The sequence below is a fragment of the Cyanistes caeruleus genome, chromosome 6 (assembly GCF_971803275.1).
Source record: "Cyanistes caeruleus chromosome 6, bCyaCae1.hap1.1, whole genome shotgun sequence".
In the NCBI taxonomy this organism is placed as follows: domain Eukaryota; kingdom Metazoa; phylum Chordata; class Aves; order Passeriformes; family Paridae; genus Cyanistes; species Cyanistes caeruleus.
This window is the reverse complement of record NC_141706.1, coordinates 53,565,749-53,591,007: the sequence shown is the minus strand read 5'-3', so window position 1 is coordinate 53,591,007 and position 25,259 is coordinate 53,565,749. Positions and strand designations below refer to the sequence as shown.

At 36.4% G+C, this 25,259-nt stretch overlaps 1 protein-coding gene across 13 annotated transcripts in view; it reads right to left on the bottom strand.

Moving 5' to 3' along the window:
* UNC79 (unc-79 subunit of NALCN channel complex) overlaps positions 1-25,259 on the bottom strand; it is a 105,846-nt gene that overhangs the window by 11,956 nt on the left and 68,631 nt on the right. For 10 of the 13 annotated variants that reach the window (XM_086895978.1, XM_086895982.1, XM_086895979.1 and 7 more), the window contains 11 exons: positions 24,951-25,053; positions 23,088-23,228; positions 19,141-19,179; positions 18,079-18,191; positions 17,909-17,994; positions 16,923-17,096; positions 15,204-15,272; positions 14,507-14,617; positions 9,008-9,112; positions 5,152-5,229; positions 2,621-2,710 (listed from right to left, as the gene is read on the bottom strand). In XM_086895978.1, the coding sequence (XP_086752104.1) occupies positions 2,621-2,710; positions 5,152-5,229; positions 9,008-9,112; positions 14,507-14,617; positions 15,204-15,272; positions 16,923-17,096; positions 17,909-17,994; positions 18,079-18,191; positions 19,141-19,179; positions 23,088-23,228; positions 24,951-25,053 (1,109 nt within the window). Of the gene's footprint in view, positions 1-2,620; positions 2,711-5,151; positions 5,230-9,007; positions 9,113-14,506; positions 14,618-15,203; positions 15,273-16,332; positions 16,419-16,922; positions 17,097-17,908; positions 17,995-18,078; positions 18,192-19,140; positions 19,180-23,087; positions 23,229-24,950; positions 25,054-25,259 lie in introns of all 13 variants that reach the window. The other 3 variants (XR_015288801.1, XR_015288802.1, XR_015288803.1) reach the window with 1 other exon arrangement.

The window sequence follows — 25,259 nt, the reverse complement described above, 5'->3', positions numbered from 1 at the left end:
CACTCTCAAATTACACTTACTTAAAGTCTTTCAAGAGAGAAGCCCCTATGTACCAGCATGAATATTTAATGACTTTGTTACAAAAGGGTAGACAGTTATACAGGCAGATACATTATGAATCTTTAAAAATGGTGGAATTTTCTAAATAAATAATAACATTATTAATAATAAAAATTATTATTATTATTATCATCATCATCATCATCATCAATAAACTGCCAAGCTTTACCAATTAAGATGTTATCTCAAAGGGAAAAAGAAACCATAATAAACTGAACAGAAACAGTACACTGAAATGCGATTATCTTGAGAATTAACATTTATACCTTTTTTATACTGAAGTAGTTCCTGATACACAGGACTGAAAATAATTAGCCTCTTTCAAATAAATTATTCTTGGACATGCAAAAGATGACATTGGATATAAATGTTACAAATAAACAACTTTAACTTTGTCTGTTCTCTGAATTCCTACAGAGAGTAGAAAATTGCAAATCTGAAAACCACCTTCTGCTGTTGGGATTGTTATTGGTTGTATTAATCATATGGCATTCTTTTTTAGCTGTAACCCCAGATGCTTTTGATAATACACACTTGTAAGAAATTGTACAACCAGATGATCATAGGAGTCATTTTTTAGAAAGCAACACCTTTGTTAAAACCCAAGCAACATAAGTAAATACATTAAGTGAGCTTGCAAGAATTTGCATCTAGATGTTGTGAATTTGTTTGAAGTTCTGACTATTTGTACTTAGAAATGCTTACAAATATTTTCTCAAACATGCTGAAACCACAAAATAAGTTTTATCTGTTTAAATAAAAACTGCCTTTTAATTTTATAAAACAGAAAAACTTATTCTTTGTAATACATAAAATTATGGTCATATATTACTCTCCTATTATGCTAATTTTGTCCTGAGATTCCTGTATTACATGGCTAAATCAAAACATGAAATTTCTGACATAGTTTTAAATGGACAGATGACTGATTCGGGAAGCTTCTTCTCCAATTTCAAAACATGAAAGTGAAAAAATGGGTAAAAGTTTTAGTTCAGGCACTATCTATTTCCATATAAATTTTTTTTTAAAAAAATAGTTCCCCTGAGAGTAAAAAGCAAATATCAGACTTCAGCACTGTAAAAAATCAGACTACAGCTCAACAGAGATGGGCAGAAGGAAAAAGTCCAAATGACAGAAAGTTTTCTACAGAAACATTTTTCACAGGAGAGAGGGTACTTGCAAGTATTTCTAAACCAATTTTCCCTATTCCTGGTTTCAGGTAAGCCCATTTTTTTCCCTGTGGAACTTTCAAACCAGATGTATCTCTTGCCTCATTTATGATTAATCTGCCTACCTATTCTGAAAGCAGTTCTGAGCTTTTACAGAAATGGGTGAATAACTTAAGAGGATAGAGTGGGAAGGCAAGGCAATCCAATTCAACCTCAAATGACTAAATACTTTGTGCTTTGAAGTAAATTTCTACTCCAGCATAACAGGCTGCTTCCCTTAGACTACTTTTTTTTTTTTAATTCAAAGGAATTCATGACCAACAGGGTAAGATTTTAAGAAAAGGAATATTTTGTCCAGTAAAATACAGTCACAGTGAGTTTCAATACATAAGTTTCAGTTTAGCTAGGATTCTTCCTCTTTTGTGGTAAGTATTATTAACATGCAATAAGGTGTCCCCTCTGGGGAACAAGGTGGGGTTGAGGGGCCAGAGGGACAGTGACCAAGTGAGTGTGTGAGAAACTAGTAGGGTAAAAATTCTCATCTCATTGCTTCATAAATAAACTTCAGAGCAGCCATGTTACTTAGGCTACTTATTTTTCGAAACATCTTATAGAATTTCCATTCTGTATGAAATTTAATGGGAACATGAATTTCCTCCATTAAACAGGAATTCTAGGTTTTGGTTAGCTAATGATTATGAGGCTCTTTTTATGAAATGCATTCCTAAATAAAATATTTTATGTTAACAGAAGTATTTTACTGTCACTCCTCTTAACAATTTGTCATCCAATTGATATAAAGAAATCAAAATGCAGTTTGGACTACAGCAGTAAGAGCTATTTGGTTTTTCTCCACCTCAACAGAATATAACCTGACAATGAAAACAACAGCATCCATTAGAAAAAGGACACCCCCTTTTTTTAGATCAATTACTGCATTTTAATTACCACTGAACTTCCAATAAATTAAAGAGTCTATTTGTGTCTATAAGAGAAACAGGATTCCTCCACAAGAGTGTACTTAGTTGTACAGGAAAGGAGTTTATAACAGCTTCCTTGGGTTACATTAAACACAACTACTTCTCGCAGTGACTTTGGTATGACATTTGCTTATCATCAACATTTCAGAAAAATCATGCCAGCATTTTTATTGTGTGCTCACGATATTTGAATCAGCCTCCATTTCAACACCACATAAGCTACTCTTTACTGATGCCACAGAAGCCTCTAATCTATAACAGTACTAATATTTTTTTTAAAGAGAAAGAAAAAAAACCCTGTCAGTCATTCTCAAATACTTCCTACTGTGTCTCCCAGGCAGGTTCCTTACAGAAAACATATTTTTGTCAAAAAAACTCATACACTTTAGATCAATGTATGCCAGAACCAACCTTCAATTTGGTTAAGGTATGCATATCTGCAATGAAATCCAGCACTTCCCCAACATACTGCCTCATGCATTCCATTGCTGCTGTTCCACACTAAAACATAAAAGAAATAAGTTTAAGTACCGAGTTTTGCTTCACCAGAATACAATTGGTCTGTCTCAAATTCTTTATTTTACTTTTCAGTTGGAATAATTAGGAATAGGTATTCTTTGATGTTCTTCCTCTCACTGTATTATGTCCTCTTATCTGATTATAAGAAAATAGTCCAGCTGCTGTAATTTCTTCATGCATCATAAAATACTCTTATCTATGACAACAATAAGAGATTAACTGATGAAACTTTCAAGAATATTCTTGTCATGTCAACCTAAAATTTATAGTGTTCCACAATCAAAGTCTAAAAAACTCAGTGAGAATTTAACAACTCTGTTTTTCAAGCAGTTGAGCATTTCTGCAATTGGAATCAATCAGTTACAATCAAAGGAAACAAAATTCAGTCACAGGCACAGATGCCCTTATTTCACATTAATCACAATGGAACAACAGTTTAAATAACTTCAGGTATTTTATGTGTAAGCATCACTAAAATGAACATCACTGAAATGTATTATGCTTTTTCCTTTTTGCAAAGACTAATTAATATTTCTTGTATATTTCCAAAGAAAAAGCATTCAAAATACACCATCTTAATGGCACTTAAGCTATGCAGTACTCCAGTTAGATCATAAAGGTATAAGCTTAATGAGAAGCCACCTGTGCCAGAGCAAAAACAACCTCAAAGGGAAAACAAAAGTACTCAATGTGGTGCTTGCTGTATTTGTGCACTACAAATTTTCATAATCCTTTTCCTAGAACAGTGACAAGTGTGATTCTGGCCCTCAGCTAGCACAAGATGTGCCCAAGGTGCATAAAGCAGTCAATGGAACAAAGCTGTCAGATCAAATAAAGGCTTTGAATAGATCAGAGAACCCTGCAGGGAAGCTTTCTGAAGGTGATACTACCGACCCACTAGGTATCACATAAACCTCTGTTTATATGTTAATAGTCTAAGGTGAAGATAATGCTAGCTGAATTCAACAGGAACTATGGATGCCTCATTCTTAGGGTCCAATAAAAGAAATGCTTAACTTTTGAGGCTAAATGACCTCAAAATTATTAAATTCGATATCTTTTTGAAGTCACCAAAATCTACTTTATCCAAAGTCATAGGCTCAGGGCAGAACACTGAAGTTAAGTCTACAGTAGAAAACTACTGTTCTTTGACCTCTTTTTGATTACCTGCACTTTGAAGCATACAAACTGATTATCCTATCTGAGTATACAAATGAAACATTATTAAGCCACAGCTGAGTTTTAGTGGCTAAAATTTGAAAAACTGCTAGCATTCTATATTTAAACTGACCTGGGCACTCCTCATTTTTGAATGTTACCTTACTATGCCACCTTCTGGCTTTTCAAACGTTGTTCCTGTCAGTTCCCATGACAGAATAAAAACCAGTAAAATATGGTCATTGGGAACCCTGTCAGTATATCCTCCACCCAGTTTGTGTGCACTAAGGCTTTGACCTGGGCTCTAGAATATTGACTAATAGAATTATGAAAGAGGCTACACTCCAGTCTCTGAAAATAAATGCTCAGTTGCACAAGCCTTCTCTCCAACCACCTGTTCTGTTTCATGCAAGCAATAGGCAGTCTAACTTTCTGTGATTTCTTCTGAAATGATCATGTTCCTATCACCTTGTAACACCAGTGTTAGTCTATCTATTCAAAGCAAGTATAAATTAAAATATCCTAATGGGAGGAAAGGTATTATTAAAGATTGGCATTTAAAAAATCACACACTTCAGAAGATACATTGGAAAGATCCTATTAAGTCATCCCTAAAGCTGACACACACATAGGGAAACAAGTTTTCCTCACTCAGCTTGTGAAGCAAACCTTGGCTAACCCTCTTCCATCTGCTTGGGTACTCAGTTACATATGTCATGGAACAGGTCAAGATCTCCCATTGTACTCCTTCCTCCCATATTCACCAGGTGCATATTCAGCACTCAGGCAATTAGGGGTACTTGTAATTTAACTATACTCATCAGCAGGATATAGATGAATGACTGAGACATTATTAGAAAAACACCATTAACTCCCTTCTTTAATCAGATAATCTTTTGTGAGAATGAAGGCAATGACTTGTAGCTTTCCATCCTGCTACCATTTTTTGATGCATTCAGCTGGTCTGTTGCCCACTGAGACCTGCAGATCTTTGACTTGTCTTTTTGAGCACAGGCTCCACTGAAGTCAGTTACATGACTAAAGGTTACCAGTGAAAGCAAGGGAAGCAACATCAAATTCAGAACTATTCCACCATTAATAAAAAGGATGAAGCATCTCAACCTCTGCCTGTAATACACCTTGCCAATCAGAGGAGAAATGTAAAGGAAAGAGCATTAAACTGAAGCAAAGCAAGCTGAATAAGATGTATTTTTTAAAAAATCAGAACAACAGAACTAAGAAGTGGGGTTTGGTTCAGTACTTACTCCAGGCATTGAGGCAATCATCTGTTTATGTAGGATTGTTGACTCAGCTAGTTTTGTTCCAGCATCTGCACAAACAAACTAAGAAGAAATTAAAGACAAGTTATTTTTAATTATTTTTTGAGGAACCTGAAGACACTAATAATTTATTCATTATTTCATTAAAATCAGTTCAGATCTCTTCTTGCTTTTCTTCATGGTAATTTGCCTTTAGAGATCTCTTTCTTTTATAAACAACCTACTTAAGTCACCATTATAAATGACATAATTTTATTGAAAAAAATCTGACTTTAATGTGCTTAATTAACACATATGCTGTGCAGAAGCAATTTGAAGAATATTGTGTAACAAATCAGACTTTCTTTATGAAAAAAAATATATTTGCTATTTCTTCCATTTATCAAATGTTCCTCTTTCATTACAAAGTGAACCATTAGAGAAAGATAAGGCAGGATGCCATATTTTTCACTGTGATATTATAACATGTTCACTGAAGTTCTACAATGATGAATTATATGAAGAGTTTTGAAGTTGACAATGTACTAGTAGAGTGTGGTATAACCTCTGCACAATACTATATAAACAAGCTGTTTCTGAGAGATGGTCAGTGTCATGCTGTTACAGGAGGGTATCTCTCATTGCTTTTCTTATGCTTTTATTTTACCTTTTTTCATATTTCTTTTTGTTTCCAAATCCCTTGACCTAAAATCTCCAATGTCTACATCATTCATACATTAAACTTGCTAATGCTGTTATTTAATCATTATAAACTTCAATAATGCATTGGACACCCTGCAAATGATTTGCTTGTTCCTACAACTTCTTGTCCTAACATTATATCTGCACTTGAGCAATTTTTGTCCATAGTGATGCAATGTAACTTTCTAAGAAAGAGCAGATAGAAAATAACTGTCAAGTAAGGTCTAAGCCTAATCTTCCCTCTTATTAAAAATTAATTGATACCATGGTACTTTCACAAACTGAGACAGATATTGACTACTATATTTTATAGTTGTCTAATGCATATATGTCAGCAGCATTCTCAGTGACTGACTGCTCTGCATTAAAGTATTTCAAAATATCCTTTACAGCCCTAGAATTCACTCTTACACTTGCACAAGCTTTACAACAAGGTCACGTACACTGAATCTTAGAGACTGGACAAGCAAATTCTAGAGAGACATATATAATACATATCATATATTATTTGAAGTCAATGGAAATCCTGAAGATATGTGCTGATGAAATGTGAGCAAGAGAAAAGTACTGGGAAACAAAATGCTGTGGGAAGAAGCAGTTCCTATGGAAACCCATGGAACAGCAGCATGTACACGATGGTTTTCATTTGCTAGGACAAATCAAGGAGACAGTCTTTTTGTAACCTTTATCATCCAGGACACCTATGCAAAGATTGGAGTGATCTGGTTAAAAATTCTCAGTCTTTGTAAAGTGGGATAAAGTTAACTCTCATCTTAGCCTTGTCACCAGTGACACTGATGGCACTATGTAATCTGGAAAAACGTGGGTGTCCAATGTATCTTTCTAGGAACTCCTTTGTTAGTCAGCCCACGACTGATCTATCATTAAACCAAAGTGCTCCTAGCTCTTTTGTTATCTGGAACATTTTGACAGAATCTCTGTATTCTGTGTGCACTGTCTATATAGAGTCTTGCATATAGGCTAACATGTCCATGGAGCCATGACTGCTGGAAATTAAAACCATTTCTGTTTGGTGCTGTGTTAACTCTGCTGTGGCTTTACTCATTCAAAGGCATACAATTTGAATTAATATTGTAGTGGCTTTGTGTGGTAAAGACGTGAACCATTCCCTTCATTCTATCAATGGCACCAGAAAAAATTTAAAAAATAAGAAACATATGCATTTTTACTGGTAGATTTCTTAAATTACAGTGGTGCTGAAGATGGGCTTAGTGGTTACTATGGTATTGCACTTCCAGAGGCTGCTGAGTGATTCAGACCACATACTACTGAGAGCTGCCAATTTGCACAGTCAATGGGAGAAGCAGTCATCATGCCTCCAGTAGGCATCTATGGCAGATGGTCTGAATACAACCCCTATTCTTCACCACTGACTGCATAAAAACAGAAGCTGGCTGTTTTGGATAGCAGGAAATATGAATCACTTCATCAGCCTCTGAAAGAGAGACTTCATAAAAGACATTTATATCCACATTAGATGCTGTTGTGTAAGGTAAGAATACATCCCAAAGTGAATACAGCATATGGGAACAGTGCTAGGATGAAAGCCCAGGCAATTACCATTTTATCTTTATGAAATAAAGGTACTGGAAAAGACAGTTTTGCTAACTGGGTCTCTCAAGCAATTCACTCAATGTGAAGGACAAGCGTTAATCAGTCAAACTCCACTGCCAAAATTGACATGGCCTGCTTGCATTCACAAATGACAAATTCAGGATGGACTAGACTAGGGGATTGTCATGCTTTGGGGTAGGACTGAACTATAGGAGTAATACAGAATAACTGCTTTTTTCTGTAATACAGGAGAAGTCAGTTCAAGTCAACAAAAACTAATGTACATGGTATCAATATGCATCATTGCAGCTGTAAGACAGAAAGAGGTTGGTGGCTGTTAATTGACAGGGACTGAAAAAAATAAGTTTGGGTTTAATAACAATTAAAAAAAAGAGACAGACTTGTGTTTTTTAACTTAAATGGGTTTTAAAAAACAACCTTTAACCATCAAAAGAAAAAAAAAAACATGTGCTATTCTTCTCTTCCCAACTTCTTCCCCTAACACTGATGGCATAATAATGGTTTTCAGAGTTATCCTAACTGCTATATAATTTCATTTGTCAGTATTATTTCTCTGTCAATTGGCAATCACTTACTTACTTACTATGAGTAATGTACCAGTAGTCAAAAGAAAATGGGTCCATAGTATGCTACATGAAGATTTGACCCATAATGGGAAGGCAAAGAGTGAATGAAGCTGTGATGTTGGGAGCATTATGAGGGATCTATGTAATGAACACCTCACCTGGACCTTATGAAGTCCTCTTATGCTGGGCCCCTATAAGTTTAAGTTTCTAAACTTAAATTCCTAACATATCATTATCCCACTGTAAACAATGAGAGCTCACTACCTGTGATTACATTTGATGGATTTCAGCAAATTGTTTTCATGGGACAGGCTTGTGATGCCAAACTGCTACACTTGCCTTCTTGGAGGCAGAAGTTTTCACAAGTCTGTATCTTATTTCCTAATATTTTCCAATTTCCTCAATTTTTCCAATATTTCCAATATTTTCTAGTAGTTTGACTAGTTTGACTCCAGAGAATGAAAGCAGCAGAAATACTGTCAATGTATTCTTTACTGGAAAACTACAGGTCAAAAGAAAATGGCCTTCAGGAATTGGAGATAAGCTCACTGCCAGAAACTGAATTGTGACCCACGATCAACTAACAGCCTTTCCCACACAAAACAAGATTTGAGGCTAGGAAATGAACACAAGGCAGCACAAGGGCAGCTGCCCCAACAGGACATGATATAAAACTGAATGGACTCAACCCTTATGGGTCTCCTCCCACTCAAGATATATTCTGTGATCTTCAATACATAAGCAGTGATGCACAAGTCATTATCATTATGTGAAATTTGGATTCCAAATGTAGTTTCTTAATTTTTAATATAGGAGCCTAAATGTATGAACCAATGCATGCAAATGCAACTGGATTTGGATTTCAAAAGTTCTTGCTTCCCCAGACATTGCTGGTACTTTCTGTAATCATGTTGGACTTAGGTCTTCAGCCTCTGCCCAACTCCCGAACCTAGGCCAAGACAGGATCAGTACGAAAATTACATCAGAATTTCCTGTACCTGCACCAACAGCAGCAGATTCATGTCTGGTAAGGGTGACTTTAACTTGAGTGCTTGCAGCAACTCCAATATAACACAGCGTGTCAAGTAGAATTTGTCCCTTTCCTGCAACAAAAAACCACAGAATTATGAATGTACTGAAATTTACTGACAGCCACTAGTAAACCATAAAGATACTTTTTATCTAAGTTTGAGAATAACAAAGTTTCAAGAATCTACTGGTTTCTGCTGTCTTAAAAAAAAAAAGCCAACATCACTGTATAATCAATTTCAATATACAATCATCATTATATAATTTATATAATTCTACAGACTTAATTGAACAGACATCAATGAAGGTGATTTTTCTTTAATGTTTTATCAGACATTATATCCAAGATTTAATATTTCACACATGAAATACAGATAGTTTTTATAAAATAGTTAAAAAGCCTAAGTATGCAAACATAACTTTCATTAAGTAGTCCCATAAAAAAAGAAGAAAGCAGTAAGAAATGACACAGAAGAACAAAACTGGTATAGTATTTAGCAATATTCTTTCACTGACCCTGCCAAAAACAGTCTACATTTCACCATACTCTTTTTCTGTTATTCCCCTTTCAAAAAAGAGTGCCTTCACTACAGCTGCTTGGACCATCTATTTCCACTCATTGGACTGGCAGTACTTTTCCACTTCCATAATAAAAACAGTCTTGGCTACGGCTGCTACAACAGAAACACTTTAAAACATAGGGGGAAATCAGCCAGTGGAGATTAGAACACAGAAGTCCAAGAATAGAGTTGTAGGGCTGAGTCAGCAAGGAGGTACAAGAGATAAGATGGGCTTGTTATGCATCTTACTTTGACATTCTCCAACTTTAGACGATAAGATAAAACATGAAACAAATCTATAACCTGCTACTGACCACAGCAACTCAAGAATTTTGATAAGAAGGAGCACTTTGCTCTATTTCAGACAACCATTAGAGCTGAAATACATTGTCTAAAAATGAGAGCATATCCAAAGTGTGCTTAAAACATAAAACCTCCATCTTGTAAATCCCATGCACTTGCCTGCTCACTTAAGTTAAACATGTGAGAATTTCTACTCAGGCAGGGCCCCAGTTTCTCCACAAAATCTGTAAAATGGTATCATTCGTCTCTTCCTCAGAGAAGTTTTAAGAGGCTAATTAGTGAGAGATAATTTGAAGGCCACCTCCAGCTGCACATAGGAGACACTGAAAGTCAGAGTGAGCTTTTGTTGCAGCAGAGCAAGCAGTCACCAGTGTTCCTCTTCAGAGAACTGATGTACTGATGTCCCCACACCACCTGCGTGGCATACTGTCAAACAAAGCTTGCAGCAACAGTGCACATCTCCCACAGCACCCACATATTTCTGAAGGAAAATAAGTTTTAAATATCAGGCCTTGATTTGAGAGAAGGTGCCAAAACAACAGAATGGTATGTATTTCATGGAAGTTATGATGCCAGTCTGTGAATCAAGAGACTGTACTTCAAGCTCATAGTTTCCTCTTCAATTACACAGAGTGTGCAGACAGATAACACATTTAGATGACAGAATGGGTCCCAAACTGCAGTCCTTGTCCTTGTCTGACTATATTGCTGCAGTCTAGGCAGCTAAACTTGCAGGAAACTAACACTCTAGAATCAAATGTATTATGAAACCATTACTTGAGGGAAAAATTTTCAAAAGTCACATATTCCACATGCATGAGTGGTGCTCTGAAAAAATATACAATATAAGAATATCCAGGAGAGGTCAGATGGGAACAAATGTCTTCAGTAACATTGGAGTTTATCTCCAACAAGGCCATAAGCAGAAGCAAAAGGAAGAATAAGAACAAGGCAAGCATGTATAATTTCACCAACTATTTTCAGCTCAGGGAACTTCTGAGCTCTGTGTGGTTTCTGTATAATTCAAAACTCTCTCTTCCATATAACTGTCCATTGACCTCTGGGACTCATGCCAACCTTTAGCACAAAGGGTACTTGGCAAAGAGTAACACACTGTTGAAGAATCACTTCCCTTTACTTGCTTTGACTAGTTCTTATAAACTTAGTACGTTCTTTGCACTGGAAAGGAATCAAATTACCCATCCCTGTCTGGATCACTTGTGACCTTGCAGACCTCTCTCACATTCACATCAGTTGCTGCTCTTTCAGGATGAAGAGCTCTGACTTAGTTGCTCTGTATGTGGAACTCCAACTGTTTGATCATTCTTGTTATCATTACCTGAACTTGTTACAATTCCTCAGGAAGAGTGTCCCTTCCCACCATCATATACCTTCCCAGACTTGAGACACAGACACTACACAGTGCCACACTCAAGTCAGTTGACAATTACATCCCCCCAAAGAGTGGACAGAAGTTAACTCAAATCCAATACCCTACACATACTGAAAAAGAAGGAAGACATAATTCTTTCAAAAGCATTCAGTTATTTTACATACCAAAATCTATGCTATACAGGATATAACCGGGCCATAATAAACTGCTTTGTCAGAACACTGGAAAGGAAGCATAGGCTTAATGAATCCCAATTTCTTGGCTTTAGGGATAATACAATAGCTAACTGCCTCTGCCTCAAAGTCTCCTATCTCGCAGTCTAAACTTTTCAAGTTTGTTAAGCACATGTGATGAAGAGAGATTGAGCAAAATCAGGCAGAATGGTTTTTTGACATCTGACCTCTTGCTTCCTGCACTGTAAATCAGGAGTGATGACATAAGTCAATGGCCCAGAGTATCCTTTCTCTCCAAGTCTACTTATTCCTATCATCCTGCTGAAAAATATGTATAAACTTTATATTCTGACACAAAGCCATTGCTCCTTGAGAATAACATCCAGGGGAGCCACATGTATATATCTGGTACCAGAAGTGTCAAGAATACACTACTTCAGCCATGGTTCAGCCAAATAAACTCTCTCAAATGTCCATACATTCCTATAGAAAATGGCTTTGCAACCTTCAAATTGTGACTAACCACATGTCAATATGTAGAACAAGAAACTAGTGAAATTCTAGCACTACCTCAGGGTCAAAACTTAGTAATAAGAGTAAATTTGGATCTTTAATGGAGATTGCTATCCTCCAAGTAAGCCAGTATAAAGCAAAAATCTTTATTTTATCACTGCTGCTACTACAGTAATTAAAAATACTGAAGATTTGCCTCTTAATGTTATTTTAAAAATTCAATAGGAAAATCATGTGGCATTCTGCATTTACTTAGTAAGGGACAAGAGAGCACTAGCAAAAGGCTACATTTAGGTTCAAGCTTCTGCAGCTGTAAGAGATAAGAAAGCCAGAAAGTGTCCATTTAAGACCTTAAGACACTTGAAAGGAAAATTAAATATAAGAAGATTACAATTCACAGAAGAGATAGTACTCTCAACTGAGAGTTCCAAACGCACTGCAAAAAACAAATTGCTGACCTGGAACACAAACTCAGACAAGAAAATATCAGATTGACGTGAGACTTCAGGCTCCAAGACAAGAGAAACTCAGATATTCCTGCCACAGGTTATCAGGAAAACGTTGGAATAAAAAAAGATTTGGAGTGGTTGTACAACACTGATTTCTATAAAGTAGCTTAAAAGACAAGAATCCTGCACAGCTTAGCTGAAAGTTGGTGTTTTGTTCCAGTCAGCACACTTAAAGTTGCAAATCAAGCAATTACATTTGAATAGTTTCAATGCTCACAAATATATTCCTCCTAAAATTCACTTGTATGTGGTCCTCTACCACAACACTCTTATTTACCTACAGTGATTTCCACTGTAGAGAAACATAGACATCATAACTGATTTGGTGGGGTTTTTTTCTAATAGCAGTCATTAATTTGACACTTCTAAGGCAAAAAACTATGGTAACCTTTCAGAAATTACAAAGATAATGTAGTGTGCAGTTCCATTAAATTCAATATTTTGTGGCTATACAACGGAGAACATTCACTAATGCTTCCATTTCTGGGTCATCAGGTTGCATTAAACTAAATCAAGAGGATTTTACCAAGCACTGTAATCCAAGCTTCCTGTGTGCAATTAAGTACTCACTATATTAATAGAACAATCAACCAGGAAGCATGCAAGAAACACGTATGGGTTTTCTAATACCATGGTATTAATTACATTTTTCTGCAACTGCAGAGCCTGAGGAAAGTGAAAAATTTCCTTTAAATCACAATTTGCTTTAGCAGATATATGAAACACTCTGATGAGACCACAAATGCAATAGGGGTATCTTTGCTTCAGTTTTAAATGCGGCTTTTCTGTTTCAATGAAAAAAAAGCACTATTAGACTTCAAGTTAATATTTTACTCACTTTGCCTTGCCCAAACCCTTAACTATGGATATAACTCAAAGTAATACCAAAAGCTAGGCAACCTCTTCAGTATTCAGGATTATTCCATTGCATAAACTCTTCTCTTTCAAATGAGAAAAAAAGCTAGAATTTGCTTGCTGTCATTAAACATACTGCTAATTTCTATTTAATGCTTCAAACCATTACATTTCATAAAAGTATTTCTTATTTTCTTGTGGTGCAGTTTCTCTGTGAGAGTGTTATTGCTTCTATCATTTCTTCTTCACTGTTTCTACAGTGGTATTTTAAGTCTTAACAAGACTCAAACAATGCATGTTCCAGTTGTACATTATCAAAACAAAAAATCATGTAGCTACTTATGACAGAATGTTTCCTGAGGATTATTTACTGTTCTGACAAATGTATCAAGGATGGAAAACTGTGCACTTAGTGGAGAAGGCAACACTTTTGCTCACTGCCTTGACAATCTACCTAATGGAGTATATATTACCTTAGGATCACCTGCTTTTTTGTTTGTTAAACTTGTCACTGATAGCTACAAAAATAAATCCGAGTAAAAACTGTTATTTGTACACCATAGCTTTCATTCAGGAATCTTTAAAACTTTCTGGAAGTGCACATATACATATACTGTACTCCTTTTTACACAGCAACAGCCATGCATGCCAAAGGAAAATACCCAATACAGAATGAAGAGGATCTAAGATGGAATGCTCCTAACTTGGACTCTTCCATTTTAGTTAGTTGTCTACTGCCTCCTCTCACAGCTGTGCTCTCTAAAGGCACTACCAGGAATATTTAAGTTTTTACTCACAAGTTATGTGGCTGAACTTGTGCACTAGGAAAGATAGGACTGTACAGACATTTTAAGTGATGTGTGAATACCAGGTATCTTCTCAACATGAGAAAAAAATGCCCAAGTCCCAAGATCACATCAAAATACTCTTCTGAGCAACATTTGCAGCAGGTTCCCATCATCTGTGTCTTTGAATGTAAAACTCAGCATTACTAAAAGGCACTGAACCATGATCACTACTTGATTAACCAAACTACCTTAAAACTGTTGACATGCCTGAAACTTGATGCTGATTCCATCTTTACTTCCAAACTACTTGTGGGAAGCATGACTTTGTCCTGCTTTTCACTTGTGTCTAAAGGAAGATAGAGTGTCGTTGTTACCTTTGTGAAGGCTCGGTAGCACAAACCACACAGTTCTACCAGGTAAGCCAGAGTGAAGACAGCATTCTGAATTACAAAACTTAGTAGTTTTGAAAAAGGTTCCAGAAGACTCTGCAATGACATGTGTTACAGAAATCAATAACTCATTGCCCAAAAAAGCAAAGAAGCATTCCAACTCTGAGGCTCCTGAATGGAACAGCATTATTTTTAGCTCAGAGGCTATCTGCCTGGGATTCACACTGTTTTAGTCAAACAGCTGTATCATATGCCTTCATGCTTCTGTCAGAAATTAGAAACAAAAAGTTAGAAAATAGTTTCACTTGTGACACAGTGTTTATAATATATTCTGTATCGTTTATGCAGGAAAACCTCACTGACTTCAGTGGAATTGTACTGAAAAACATCTAAAGAGGTTCATTACTCTTTTTTTTTTTTTTAAGAAAAAAATAGAGGAGGGAAAAAGAGAACATCAAATCTTTAAGAAGACATACATTCACACCCACACAAGAATGTAATTCTACCCCCACTTTACTGTAACCTAGATTCCAAAGCTCTTATCATTCTCCAAACAGTATTGGACTGCACAATTTTATGCTTACATATAATACTTTCCTAGCCAGGGGACATGAACACATTCATACAATTGCACAGGCTGGCTAAATCTGAGGCAATAGAATTTTGTCTCCTTGGAACTTACCCTGGTGGCACTAGTGGTAGGGATCTTCAACAAGCAAATCATGATCCTTAAACTAGAGTCTAAAGAACACTAAACATATTTGAAGGTAGAAAAGAAAAATAAATGAAGTTAGTACCCTTCTGTGTACATATCTTGCTTATAGTGATAGCAACTATGACTAACTTACAAGTGAAGTCTGAAAAATTATCCCTGATGATTGATTTTTAATTACTTTCTCTAAACTGGTTTATTCTTGTACACAATAATATCCCAGTCATACCCCTTCAGTGGTAACATACCACAGCATGGGTGTACACCATCTACCTTGTTTTGTATTTCTGTGCGTGTCCTGGACTATGATATTTTCCCTCATATCTCAAGACCTCAAGACCTGTAACATTGAGATATGCCCTGGCAGCAGCTGTTTCAGATTCCTTAAGTTGTTGCTTATGACATAATCTTTATTTCAAGTAAATCACATGGGTTACAGCACTGAATGGACTTCTGAGGATCAATCCATTGTCTTGGCTCACCCCTGCTGTAAACATCTAAAATATTGAAGCGTCCCCTATGATCCTAAAGAAAAGAACAGGAGACTGAAAATTCAGGAGCAAGAAATTGCTTCACTTGTATCACTAATAATACCTCCCATGAATAGAAGGGAAATAAGAGTAAACACTCCACCTAAAGATTCTGTGAGTGATGGATATGCAGTTGGAACTACTAAGATCCAATTGATTTCTTTTTATGTATTTCAGTTACATAAGATACAGGAGTTTGGGGTGGCTAGTACACAGAGGGAATGGTTACTGCCTGTTTGGCTTAGTAAGTGCTAAAGCATAGTGCCACAATTTACCAACATCTAAAGATGTTTCAAGATCTGACTATTGCATAATACTGTCAAGGAATTTAATATCATTCAAGTAGCCAGGTGGTGACAACCAATTTAAAAGACAATGTTATCAGTCAGAGATTTAGATTTTGGATCCCTCAGCCTGTATGGAACAACCCTGCTTTCTATAGAAGAAGTTACCACTGAGTTCACTCCCACCACAGGAAATAGAGTAAGTGTATCAGAATTCCATTTAATTTACTGGAGTTTACTGGAAAGACTCAGAAGTTTTTACTGTGTTTGCTGAAATATACACACCAGGAATAAGATCCTGCTGTATGTCCTCTGAGCTCTCAGAAATCAGAGATTCAGTTTCTTCTGAATTCAGCTTCTGGATTCAGTTTCTGCAACAATATTCTATTACAATCAGAACTACAACTTGGTCAGCCAAACAGGCTAGGCCCAAGTCCCAATAGTCTCAGTTCTCTCTGCCTGTCTGACTACTGTGTATTTTAGCAAATTAATTAGGTACTGCTGCTCTTCTTAAGAGTTTTTTTTTTAGGTTTACCAGTGAAAAGCAGATAGATTTTCATTGCCTACATACTGACTCTCTTAAGAGTTATATATTATGCAGTATTCTAATCTGACAAGGCATAGAAAAGGCATAGGAAAAATGCCAAGAAGTGAAAAGTACCCTGGTCAGAGTTGTTGTTGTTGTTACCCCCAGAACGCATAATTAAAGGGATGGATCAGAGATACAGTAAATCCCGTCCTCTGGTAACATTAGCTGAATCTTTAGGAAACATTCACAACAACCCACTCTGATTGGTTATCCAGAGTTTTTGGACAACTTCAGTACATCCTGACCAATGACAATATAGCTTGTTTCAGATATCCACACATCATACCTTAAGAGGCAAAACACATGGGAGTTTAGTAAGGAAGGTCTGAAACTGATTACTAATTGTGGTCCAGAGGTTGCTGGGGGAATCCATCGGCAAGGCTTCCATGAAGGTAGCAATGTTTTCCAAACAGCGTAGCATCGCACCCCCTGCTGGCAAATTTTTTTTGTTGTTTAAACCCTGGGAAATGAAATGAGACCTGTGAACAATCATACACATGCAGAAATGGTCCCTGACACTATATTTTGAAGTTCTGAGGTTAATTTGTTGAGACGAAATACTGCATACTTTTTCTGCTACGTTAATGATAGTGTTGTGTTGGGAATTTGAGCTGTGTATGTTAAAGTTTGTCTAGCACTTCCTAAAGTACTGACCGAAAGATTCTGAGCCAAAATGTTATAAAGCAGGGTCCAAACACATGCTTAGACTAACAGGACAGTAGAAAAAGCAAAACACAAAATATTCAGCAGCAGATTTTTCATGTTTTCCTTTAGACAGTTTTAAAGAAGATATATTCATTAATGCTCCCTAGGCCATGTATGATTTGTGGCTTGTGTCCTAGGGTAAGGCCTGAATAAATAAGAGTTTTGAAGTGATGCCAACATCTTGTATGAGGCAATTGCCATGTTCTTGGAAGAGCAGGATACCTGCAAGTGACTAGTTCTAGCAGGAGGACAAATGGTACAGTAGAAATAAGCCAGATGCATAGTCAGTCAAAGGTAGGCAATAGATTTTTGGAATACTTAAGAGAAACTGTCATCAGATAAAATGAAGAGGGAGAACTGAGATGTATGAGTAGAAATGTTCCTGAAAACAAAAAACAGTGCTTGGAGAAGGAATGAGATATACTACCAGTAGTGAGGACAGACAGGGAGGACAAAATAAAAATTCACAGTGTTTTTGATGAAGCAAGTTTGAACTCGAATGAGGAGAAATGACCCTGATAATGCTAATAAAATGAGCATCACTAACATAGCCAATTGTCAACATACCTCTAACAGCTGGCTCAGAGCAGCAATGGAACTCAGCTCACTGAAGTCCATCAGAGACGTGGCTAAGGTCCGCAAAAAGCTTCCATCTGAAATTTGAATGACATTTGTGCACTGGCTGTTCATACAGAGGAAACTGAGGGTCAGAAATGCACTCAGGTATTGCACATTACCTTTAATAATGCTCTGGAAGAGCTGAGGAAAGATGCCATTTGGAGCCAGCTGATGGAACACACAACGGAGGAACTGCTTGGCCACACCTGCAGCATTTCCAGGGATCATCATGCTGAAAATGAAAAGAGAAGAAGAAAAAAATTGCATTGCAGATTTAACACTTGTCATAGCTGACTACATGGAGAAAATAAAGATGATGCTATTCTTTTTAATTATAGAAGTGTTCATTTATGAGTGAGACACTCAAGAACAGAAGTATCCTGATCCTGAAAAAAAGAACAGCATGTTGATTTTATGACTTGAGCTCAACTATGAATAGATAAAAAAATTACATACACGTACTTGAAGCATTTGTCTCAATAAATAGCTTTATTTTTCCTGATTCTTCCCATAGTTTTATTTGTGAGTCATCTGAATTTAAAATATAATCTTGCTCTCACCTTGTGTATTTCAGTGACACAGACTAAGTTTTCTGGCTTTTCACAAAACATATGAACAACAGGTAAACAAAAATATTATATTCATTTGCCTCTTGCAGTTTCTTTCAAAAGATTAAGTACTCCCTAATCATTCATAAATGAATGGTTTAATTTTAAAAGCCTAATTATCTATTTACTCATAAATTGCACATCTTAACATGCTTTACAGCTTCACAAAATGAATTTATCCTATTCAGCATCTGATTTACATAATGAGGCATCACTACCAGGGATTCTCCATGGCCAAGGATGATTCACTTGACTGAATATATGGAGATAGTTTATCAAGACAAATACTGAATAGACAAATACCAGTTAGAAAAAGCTGCACTAAAATTGTGAAGACCAAACAGCATCTGAATCTGGTTTTTTCCAGCTTTAACACATATGAATATGGGCTCCTGTTCATCTCCAGAAAACAAAGGATATTTGAAACAAGTGGAAAAGGCAGATTTTTCCTTTTACTCACAAATTTAAAAAAAAAATAAAATAAAAGTTAAATGTAGTTGATTTCAGGATCAGGAAAGATGATGCTTTAGATTGATTGTTTCACTTTTGTCAAGGTATCCTTTGCTACAGTACCTTTCTGCTTGATTAGAAAAACTGGTACTTGATGCCAACCTGGAATAAAAATAAAAAAGAAATTGAAGCTCATATGCTTTTTTGTGTGTGTGTGTTTCATTTTTAAGTAACCCAATAAAATACCATTTTAAATAAATAATACACATAAAATTTAGAGAATATTTAAAATGCTACCATAAAGATCTTCTGAAGAGCACAGCACCAAAATTCAGAAAAATCATGTTTGCATGACATAAACTCCACTCAGTCTCGCAGTCTCACTAATGTTCAATTTCTCTAAAAATAAATCTTGCCTCCCTCTTGTAGCACAAAGATAATGAATTTTTTTTGCCCTACAGCACATCAGGGGTAACTTTTTTTTTTAGACAAAAAAAGTTTGCCAGAAGCTGCCTACTGACTGAATTGTTTCTGATTAATATAGCAACACAAACTAAGCAAAAATTCAATGCTTGGCCACCTAAATTGAGGCTTCTAGTTCCAGATATTAGCACCTAAATAACTAGTCTAATTTTCAAAAACACTAATTAGCTATCTCTTCCAAAGTCAGATGAGAACTACTGTATTTTCAAAAATCAGGTCACTTATTTTAGTACTTAGACTTTAAAGCCAAATATTGGCATTTGGTGGTGAAAATACTGAACACAATCTTAAAGTAAAATCATGCACCTCAATATGCAGGACACGTAAATAAACAGAATCAGGGCTTACAATATCAAAGCAAAACACCTTTAATACCAAAAGCCACTAAAAAGCTGTACACTTAAAGCCAACACAAAAATGGACACTAGAAGCATCCCTTATATACAAAATACCATAAAATATTTACCTTAATCTGCTACAAATCAGTATTTTAGATAGTATAAGTTGATAAGTCTAAGGGAAAATTCATAGAGCTACATTATTTTATATCTAATCTTCAATGGGTTTTTTTTGATTCATGATCTTTTTATCCTGGACTTTGCTCATCCTTGGTCACCCCTTGTTCTGAAGAGAGTTTCCTTTCTAATCAACACAATAAAATCCAAAAAGGACCCTAAGGCACCTCAGTCAAATGCAACAGCATGAACCAAAATGATGGTGATTTTCATGAATTATTCTTGACAAGCTGGAGACACAGCATACTTCCAACAATGCAATAATCTCAAACTTGTTGGTGCAAGGGATTAAAGATTTTATTATCTTCAGTTGTTCTAGCATAAATTAGAAAAACACATTCGAGTTCTTTACTCCAGTAATGTTAAGAGGAATCCACACTGAAATGCAACATACTATTTCTGGTGTGCAAAGCTAATTCTGGGTGAGAAGAGTCTGAAGCTACTGCAATAAAGGTTTTTGTCCTGGAATAACTGTAGCATCAGCTTACATTAAAGCACACGAGGATTTCTGCAGAACACAATGAGACCAATTACATGCCCAATGGACATGATACCCATTTTCAAAAATCTACTGAAGTACAGAAACACAACAATGCAAAATATTTTTTCTAAAATGTCTAATTTTCTGAACAGTCTAATGTTTTTCTCTCCTTTTGAATGTGATAATGCAAGCATGGGTTTTATAACAAACAAAGCACTAGGTTTCTAACTTTGGAAAAACTTGACCTGACATGAACTGCAGTAAACACTTGGGAACATCTGAAACTTTCTGAAATGTACAGTCTGTATATATTTATCATTACTACTCTAAATATTTTATTGCACAAATTCCATGAACTCTCATCATTACCTCCACTTTGCAGAACACAAAGCAGAACAGAAAATGGATGTGTTAAAATCTGTACACATTTAGAACAGAAGTAAAGCTTATCACAGCTCCTCACTATCTCAAGTCTAAATATAACTTTCAAACACAGCTTTAATGCTTGGAAAGTTAAATCTCACTGGAAAACAGTTAAATAAGAATCACCAAGTAAAAAATCTTGATTCAGGAACCAGAGCATAAACTTAAATGCATGTCAGAGTCTTAGAAACACTTCAACTTTTAATTGTCAGTAATTTGAACGCAGAAATTTTTTCCCTTCTGAAAATCCCAGGAGATGGCTATCTGTGCCTGTGGGTACCCAAATAACTTTTGAAAATATTTCTGTGTTTTTTAGGTATTCTGAAAGACCTTGGACTTCCTAACTCCTTATTTCCTCTTCTATGCATGAAAGTAGCAGCTCTATTTGTAAGAATAAAAATGCAAAAAATCTAATTCATTTTCACTTCTGCTGTTAGATGGATATTTGGAGATGTATATGGCACCACTTGATGAAAGAGCAACATATATACACATGAGGCACCTGATTGCCTCTCTGCTTATATATACAACTTATTTTGCATATTTTCAAAGTAATTCCTTTGTGGGGAGCCTCTTATTGGACCTAGAATTTGTCAGAAATTGTAACCAGTAGGAACAAGGCAGGACGTTTATTTACCAGGAATATTCCATGTTGCACTGTCATCTGCTGCTCTAAAACAATCAGCTATCACACTCTAAAGATGCAGCATTTTCCCCTCAAAACACAGAAAAAGGTAGCCCACTTATGCCTCATCCCTTGATAATTCATTTTCCAAGTTATTTACTCTCTGTGGCTGTAGTACTGCGGTATTTATGGCAGCATCCGTCTAGATCAGAAACTTTGCCTCCATCAGAGTTAATTAGCAGCAGCAGCAGGGAACTGCAGACATGCAATTAATGGAAATGGGGGACTTGAAGAGCTGCTGTGTTTAAATGGAATTGGGAGGTAGTGGAGAAGCAGGGCTGTGGAGAGCCATGCCCCTGCAGAAGTCAAGCAATTTGAACTTCAGTCACCAAAAAGAACATGTAGGAGGAGAGCTGTGTAACATTTCTGCATGTCTAGTGCTGCTCAGAAATTTATTCTGGAACACCCCATCACATCCATCCCACCTCTGAGGCAAGAAATTGTGGAAGTGGCCAAGACAACAACCACACATAATTCCATGGTAATGGTATACCTTAATTATCCCTTATACACTGGGTAAAAGTAACAAGAGAAAAACAATGGCAGCAGATGTTCAAGACTTTCTCAGAGACAATTTCATACAGCACCTGGTTTGGAAGCCCTTATAAGGCAATACAAATTTTCACCTAGCATACCAAAAATGATTGAAAAGCCTGAAGAGCGTCAGGTATGCTAATGAATACTCATACCTAGGAGTCAACAACCCTCCAGGAGCAAAGTTCAGTAAAGCTAACCACATTTCTGCATAACTCCTAAAGCAGGAACCCCAGAAAAGTGAAAAATTCTGTCAAAGCAGCAACAAGGGGCAGCCAAGAGAATTAAATTTTTTTAAGAAGAATAGAGATGTTTATGAGCATTACATTGGAAACACAGGACCAAGGTACTCTAGTTATTAAGAAAGACCTCGAGAGCAGAAGAAAATAAGGTAAGGGAGGTTATTAGAAAAGAGAAGGCTTTTTCAAAAAGTCCTGTCTTGAAAGCAGAAAAGAGCATAAATTCTCACAAATGGGGTATAAAAATCACTTGGAGGCAGGATAAAAAATCCAAAACAGTTTAAGGAGCAACTAGGAGGAGGAATAAAAACTAAGAGTAGAATTTTCTTTTCTTTCAAGGACCAAGATTAAGAAGGATACCAACTGCTGCACCAGGTTGTAAATAAATAAGGGTGCTGTAGAAGATCTGAATTTATTCTTTACCTCACTGCTTAGAGTGGGACAAGCTGAGGAGATTCTTGAGCTGGAATTTCCCTTTGCAGGGTAAAAGGGGAGAACATCAAAGGAGCTGCCAAAAATTGAACTGACAGTGGAAGAAGTTACATAAGAAATTTATAAAATGATGAGTAACAAAGACACAAGATGGAACCAGATGTTATTCACTTAAGAGTTTTAAAATATACACATTTGTATACTGAAGTTTATGTAAACTCAATTCCAGGCACAAAATCCTTTCAATCTCATTGGAGAGAGGAAAGTCCTGAATTTACCTTCCTACAGACTGCATGATGTCCAACAGCAGAGGAGCAGCCAAGTCTGGACTGAGGTGAATGAAAGTTGAGAGCACAACAATGGCCAGGCCTAGTGTTTCTTCATCATATTCTTCAAGAATAGCCCCACAGTCATGGCACCTGCAAGGAAGTTTTTCATCCTGATGTTAACAAATTTCAAACAAAGCATTACTATACATAGATCTGTGTATAATTATGTCTTCTAAAAGTATTTTTACTTAGTACATTCTATTCCACATTTATTTAGAAGGATAATGTAACTGTGATCTTTCTATAATTAGTAACACTCTGTAGTTTTCAAACATTAATAAAACTTCTTACTAGCTACACTGCCTGTTTCTTAAGTGACAAATGAAAGAGGGCCCCAGGGCAGGCCTTGTTTTGAGTCCTTTATTGGTAACTGCACTCCAGCTCACTCACTGTATTGAACTGCATCGGTTTGCCCTGTCCAAGAGAAATCTGCAGCAGTGAAGACTGGCCCTCAGCAAAGTGAGCACAGCCAATTTGTGCAGCTTGGGCTAAGTCCCAGGCACCAAAGACACAAACAATGACACTCACAGATGATCTTAAAGAGATGGAACAATTTCACATTGCCCTTCCCGTCAGTCATGAATTATGAATAACAAATTATACAATTAGAAAACAATGATCTGATTGGTTCCCACAGTAGTTACAGCTATTAAGAAATAAATGAAAAGACCTCTCAGGGGCACAGAACCTTTGATTTCAGAAAAGTCTCCTTTCCCAGGGCAGATTTGCTGCTGAGTCACTTATCCTTTCTGAAATGGTCAAAGACAACTGATGAAGGTCTGAAAGGGCTCCAAAATGTCTAATTATAAAGGGGATGTCAGATTTGGGAGAGATGAGACAGGCTTTCACAACCTATGAAAAAGGCAAACCAATGTGGGAAATTGGCTTATTTCAGCCCAGTAGGAAGGCTGGCTTAATTTGATCAATGAGTTGCTAATGATTCCAACAGATTGTGAGATTTTAACTTAATGGAATTGAACAGGCAGCTTTCTTGCCTTTTTTACTGAACATGAAGAAAATATGCCAACAAAGTCATGGAAGTCAAGGTCAGCTGGTCTCTCTGTTAATAGGTAGTGCTTGAGCTTTGGTGAAATGGCCAAGGGAAGTGCCACAGACCAGATTAACTTTGGGATGCTTCACTTTGTCACACTGTAAGATCCACTAGCAATCAGAGCCTGCACAATGGCCCTGTCTTTCTCCAGTGATCATCCTTGCACGTCTGCCTGTCTACTGGACCGAGCACACACAGGAACTTGTGGTTTCTCTTCCCAAGTTTTGAACAAATCAATGCATGGCTCCCTGCTGACTGCTTCACTTCTCTACTAAATGAGTACACTTCTGTTTAACATTCCCTTTACAGGCATTTTAACCAAACAATAGAGATTTGCAAAAGCTTTGAGGATTCAGTGAGTATCAGCATTAAAAAAGCTATGTAGATGACATATGATGACACATCGACAGCTACTGATTTCAACAGAAACCCAAAGGAATTTTTAAATGGAACTTTTTTTTTCCCCTAAGACAAAAGAGGTTTTTGACAGATCACAAGGAACCCTTGATTTAAAGTAAGATGGAAAGTGCTTCCCCTGCCCTCTGTGCACACACAATGAGTCATCATTTCAGGTCCTACTGAACTGAAAACACATCTTGCTAGCAGTGTTTAGAAAATCTTTCCCTTGGGGTAAAAAAAAAAATTAGCATAGAGATAAATGATAGAACGACATCTGTATTTGCATCAAGTATATCTATACTTTACTTGACATATTTGAAGTTCAACTAGTTCTTTGAAAGGAGAGAAAAAAACCCACTTACTTGTCAGTCATCAGAATGGGCTGGTCATCAGCAAATTCTTCTGGTGCAGGTACAAACATACTGACTATACTCGGTGCTGATAGCAAGCTAGATTTTGTAGCACCTTAAGGCAAATAGGAAAAGAATTTTAAAAAGGAAAAAATCATCAAACAGAAATCCAAAATACTTGATGAGCAGACTTATAAAGAATAGCCATAATGGCTTTACTGTGCCTAGAAATAAGAAATAAATTGTGTCTATAAAAAGACATATAAGCACATTCTTTGCTTCTGCCAGATTATTCCAATTACCTAGAACTATCAATTCAAA